The sequence below is a fragment of the Scardinius erythrophthalmus genome (genome assembly GCF_964197995.2).
Source record: "Scardinius erythrophthalmus genome assembly, chromosome: 2".
NCBI classification, from domain to species: domain Eukaryota; kingdom Metazoa; phylum Chordata; class Actinopteri; order Cypriniformes; family Leuciscidae; genus Scardinius; species Scardinius erythrophthalmus.
The window spans coordinates 68762515-68767514 of NC_138222.1; the positions used below are offsets into that span (position 1 = coordinate 68762515).

The following is a 5000-nucleotide window of genomic DNA, read 5'->3' on the forward strand; positions in this document are numbered from 1 at the left end:
CTTTGAAACAATCTACATTGTTAAAAGCCCTATATAAATGAAGATGACTTGACTCCAGAGTGCTGTCTACTGGAACTCACTGGGTTCGGCTAGTCTGGTCCAGTGCTGTCTACAGAGGGAACTCGCTGGGTTCGGCTAGTATGGTCCAGTGCTGTCTACAGAGGGAACTCGCTGGGTTCAGATAGTATGGTCCAGTGCTGTCTACATAGGGAACTCACTGAGTTCGGCTAGTATGGTCCAGTGCTGTCTACATAGGGAACTCACTGGGTTCGGCTAGTATGGTCCAGTGCTGTCTACAGAGGGAACTCGCTGGGTTCGGCTAGTATGGTCCAGTGCTGTCTACATAGGGAACTCACTGGGTTCGGCTAGTATGGGCCAGTGCTGTCTATATAGGGAACTCACTGGGTTCAGCTAGTATGGTCCAGTGCTGTCTATATAGGGAACTCACTGGGTTCAGCTAGTATGGTCCAGTGCTGTCTATATAGGGAACTCACTGGGTTCGGCTAGTATGGTCCAGTGCTGTCTACAGAGGGAACTCACTGAGTTCGGCTAGTATGGTCCAGTGCTGTCTACATAGGGAACTCACTGGGTTCGGCTAGTATGGTCCAGTGCTGTCTACAGAGGGAACTCGCTGGGTTCGGCTAGTATGGTCCAGTGCTGTCTACATAGGGAACTCACTGGGTTCGGCTAGTATGGGCCAGTGCTGTCTATATAGGGAACTCACTGGGTTCAGCTAGTATGGTCCAGTGCTGTCTATATAGGGAACTCACTGGGTTCAGCTAGTATGGTCCAGTGCTGTCTATATAGGGAACTCACTGGGTTCGGCTAGTATGGTCCAGTGCTGTCTACAGAGGGAACTCGCTGGGTTCGGCTAGTCTGGTCCAGTGCTGTCTACATAGGGAACTCACTGGGTTCGGCTAGTATGGTCCAGTGCTGTCTACATAGGGAACTCACTGGGTTCGGCTAGTATGGTCCAGTGCTGTCTACTGGAACTCACTGGGTTCGGCTAGTCTGGTCCAGTGCTGTCTACATAGGGAACTCACTGAGTTCGGCTAGTATGGTCCAGTGCTGTCTACATAGGGAACTCACTGGGTTCGGCTAGTATGGTCCAGTGCTGTCTACAGAGGGAACTCGCTGGGTTCGGCTAGTATGGTCCAGTGCTGTCTACATAGGGAACTCACTGGGTTCGGCTAGTATGGGCCAGTGCTGTCTATATAGGGAACTCACTGGGTTCAGCTAGTATGGTCCAGTGCTGTCTATATAGGGAACTCACTGGGTTCAGATAGTATGGTCCAGTGCTGTCTATATAGGGAACTCACTGGGTTCGGCTAGTATGGTCCAGTGCTGTCTACAGAGGGAACTCGCTGGGTTCGGCTAGTCTGGTCCAGTGCTGTCTACATAGGGAACTCACTGGGTTCAGCTAGTATGGTCCAGTGCTGTCTAAACTCACTGGGTTCGGCTAGTCTGGTCCAGTGCTGTCTATATAGGGAACTCACTGAGTTCAGCTAGTATGGTCCAGTGCTGCCTATATAGGTAACTCACTGGGTTCGGCTAGTATGGGCCAGTGCTGTCTATATAGGGAACTCACTGGGTTCAGCTAGTATGGTCCAGTGCTGTCTATATAGGGAACTCACTGGGTTCAGCTAGTATGGTCCAGTGCAGTCTATATAGGGAACTCACTGGGTTCGGCTAGTATGGTCCAGTGCTGTCTACAGAGGGAACTCGCTGGGTTCGGCTAGTCTGGTCCAGTGCTGTCTACATAGGGAACTCACTGGGTTCAGCTAGTATGGTCCAGTGCTGTCTACATAGGGAACTCGCTGGGTTCGGCTAGTATGGTCCAGTGCTGTCTACATAGGTAACTCGCTGGGTTCGGCTAGTATGGTCCAGTGCTGTCTACAGAGGGAACTCGCTGGGTTCGGCTAGTCTGGTCCAGTGCTGTCTACATAGGGAACTCACTGGGTTCAGCTAGTATGGTCCAGTGCTGTCTACATAGGTAACTCGCTGGGTTCGGCTAGTATGGTCCAGTGCTGTCTACAGAGGGAACTCGCTGGGTTCGGCTAGTCTGGTCCAGTGCTGTCTACATAGGGAACTCACTGGGTTCAGCTAGTATGGTCCAGTGCTGTCTACATAGGGAACTCGCTGGGTTCGGCTAGTATGGTCCAGTGCTGTCTACAGAGGGAACTCGCTGGGTTCGGCTAGTCTGGTCCAGTGCTGTCTACATAGGGAACTCACTGGGTTCAGCTAGTATGGTCCAGTGCTGTCTACATAGGGAACTCGCTGGGTTCGGCTAGTATGGTCCAGTGCTGTCTACATAGGGAACTCGCTGGGTTCGGCTAGTCTGGTCCAGTGCTGTCTACATAGGGAACTCGCTGGGTTCGGCTAGTCTGGTCCAGTGCTGTCTACATAGGGAACTCGCTGGGTTCGGCTAGTCTGGTCCAGTGCTGTCTACATAGGGAACTCGCTGGGTTCGGCTAGTCTGGTCCAGTGCTGTCTACATAGGGAACTCGCTGGGTTCGGCTAGTCTGGTCCAGTGCTGTCTACATAGGGAACTCGCTGGGTTCGGCTAGTATGGTCCAGTGCTGTCTACATAGGGAACTCGCTGGGTTCGGCTAGTATGGTCCAGTGCTGTCTACATAGGGAACTCGCTGGGTTTTGTGACACAATCTTGCCGTTGGCTCCTGCGACAAACATGCACCTGAGCGCCTCCATTAAGCCAATTATAATCCGATCGCAGACACACACCTGACAGCGGCTCAAATTAGATAGACACCCTTATAAATATCATTAAAAAACTCTTTATATAATTAATAAAGCCTCGGAACAGGCGCGCGCGAGACGCTTTCGTGATGTTTAAAAGCAAACCCGCGCGAACAGTCGCAGTATTATTATTATTCACTTCTGATGAACACGATCGATTAATTTCACTCACTTACCCCCGGACTGCTGTCACGGGTCCACCGGAGCCGGTGCTCGGGTAAAATCCAGTGTGTGTATCGCCCCGGTTTCAGGAGGATCATCAAATCAGCACGTTTGACTGAGCGACGGGCGTAAGCGCGCTCACGAGAGCAACGGTCCCTGCGTCATGACGTACATGCGTAGGATGCGCTGTAGGGAAATGTAGTTCTCCGCGTACTATTTACATCACGAAAAAAACTACAATTAGACTTTGTTTTTTAATATAATTTAAATACCCATATTAGCAATTGCTTACAAATAAAGCTGACGCACACTTACACAAATCTCGCATTTTATTTTATTTCACATGAGGATCGTTGAGTACACACACACAAAAAATTAAATGCCTTTAGAAAATAAACATGACATTGTTCAGTAAAAAAAAAAAAAAAAAGAGATGTATATGGTGTAAAAGTTCATGGTTCCGATCAGAGCACGGGTCGCGGTTGTTGCGTCAGCAGGAGCCCGAAGCGTTTCTTTATGGTCACGCGGTGTCGGGAGAACTTGTCGTCCGGCGAGAAGCGGGCCGGGTGCGCTGAGCTGGTGGGCTGACCGCTCGGGTCCAGTTTCTGCACAGAAGTAAAAGAATATATTCAAAACATGCCTCAAGTCTGCATACATCTGATCTATATTACATGTGTGTACACGTTTTATGCCCAAATATGCCGCCATTACAGCAGAATAAACGCCGTTGTAACAGGACTCACCTTCAGGGTGTAAACCCTGTCGCCTTTCACGTTCAGATAAAACTGCAGGAACATGATGAACTCTCGACAGTCACACAGCGAGTTACAATGTCTGTCGGCTTATTTCGAAAATATCCGCGCAGAAACCAGGTTTATAGTCGGCAGAGCTGCTCAAAACACCACGTGCGCGACTGATCCCGAAACAAACCGGATGTGTGCGGGACGAGCCGCGGCGCAAAGCAGGATGGGAAATTGAGTTTTTTTAAAAGGTCTCGTGTGTAAAGAAAACATCCCGCCTGCTGGAGATTATAACGGCAGACATAACAAAAATAATTATTAATGTAAATAAAAGTGACTTAATCATATTATAGTTAATGACATGCGATTTTACTGTTTGGAACACAGACATGCTGATTTGTGTTTGTTTTCAAAAGTGTGCCGTTTAAATCTGCATTTCAGCAGTGAGCAACTGTTCAGATTAACCAGCTATTTACCCTTCAAAGCCCTCGAATATTTCCGTTTATATTATCAGATCCTCTGAGGCTACTTCAGTTTCAGGTAAAGTTGGTAATTTGGTAAATTCTGGATGTAATTTATTTTGTGCCAATTGTTTTGTTGTTGTTTTGGGGTAGATTAATGTCTACCACTGGCAATATTAAAAATAAAAACTATTGTACACATTAACTTATATCAAATTCTTCTTGTTATGTAAAATCCCCTGTTTGTAGATGGAGACGCTTCAATCACCACACGCTGACCACATCATGCATCAGGAGACGCGTCTGATGGAGCGCTTGCTTCCACTCAGTGAGGATAACGAGCTGCTTAATTACGAAGACATTGCATGTGTGAATGCGCAGGACAGGATTCGAGACGCTCAGACTGAAACACGGTGTTTTGGTGCTGAGAACACGTTTCTTGTGCCAGAAACACGCGCTTCGATGCGATCGGCGCACACATGCGTTTACTCCCTTCGTTCGCAGCTTCAGTGTGAGGAAGCTCCTCCAGGGTTCGGCCCGAACACCGTCTCCCAAGATCCTGCAAGTGCAGTAAACCGAGATATCAGCATCAAACCTTCATTCACAGAGATTAACCCTTTCCACACACCTCCTCTTAACCCTTCGTGGCCCGCTCTAGTTCCTCACCGTCACCCCGTCGCTTCAGTGCCTCATCAGAATCAGTTCTGGCCCGTTTACACGCCTCCACAGCACTTTAACCCCGCGTTTAACCCCGTGTGTAACTTTAACCCTGGGTTTAACCCCGCGTTTAACTTTAACCATGGGTTTAACTTTAACTCTGGGTTTAACCCTGCATTTAACTTTAACCCTGGGTTTAACCTCACGTCTAACTTTAACCCTG

At 48.6% G+C, this 5000-nt stretch overlaps 3 protein-coding genes across 4 annotated transcripts in view; 1 reads left to right on the forward strand and 2 right to left on the reverse strand.

Annotated features, from left to right (window-relative positions):
* Window positions 1–3047, reverse strand: part of slc12a6 (solute carrier family 12 member 6) — a 65643-nt gene extending 62596 nt beyond the window's left edge. The window contains exon 1 of the mRNA XM_081359416.1: window positions 2934–3047. The gene's annotated coding sequence lies outside the window, so the exon portion shown is untranslated. The remainder of the gene's footprint in view (window positions 1–2933) is intronic.
* A 188-nt stretch (window positions 3048–3235) lies between these two features.
* nop10 (NOP10 ribonucleoprotein homolog (yeast)) lies at window positions 3236–4633 on the reverse strand. Its single transcript, XM_081359419.1, has 2 exons — window positions 3663–4633; window positions 3236–3524 (listed from the first exon to the last, which is right to left on the reverse strand). Exons 1-2 carry the CDS (start codon window positions 3714–3716, stop codon window positions 3384–3386), a joined length of 195 nt encoding a protein of 64 aa, XP_081215545.1. The 5' UTR covers window positions 3717–4633; the 3' UTR covers window positions 3236–3383.
* Window positions 3728–5000, forward strand: part of LOC308687147 (uncharacterized protein) — a 10527-nt gene continuing 9254 nt past the window's right edge. The window contains exons 1-2 of one of the 2 annotated variants that reach the window (XM_081359417.1): window positions 3728–4199; window positions 4370–5000. The exon at window positions 4370–5000 is cut by the window's right edge and continues 349 nt beyond it. In XM_081359417.1, coding sequence (XP_081215543.1) covers window positions 4370–5000 — 631 coding nt within the window. In that variant the 5' untranslated portion in view covers window positions 3728–4199. The remainder of the gene's footprint in view (window positions 4200–4369) is intronic. The other variant, XM_081359418.1, reaches the window with a different exon arrangement.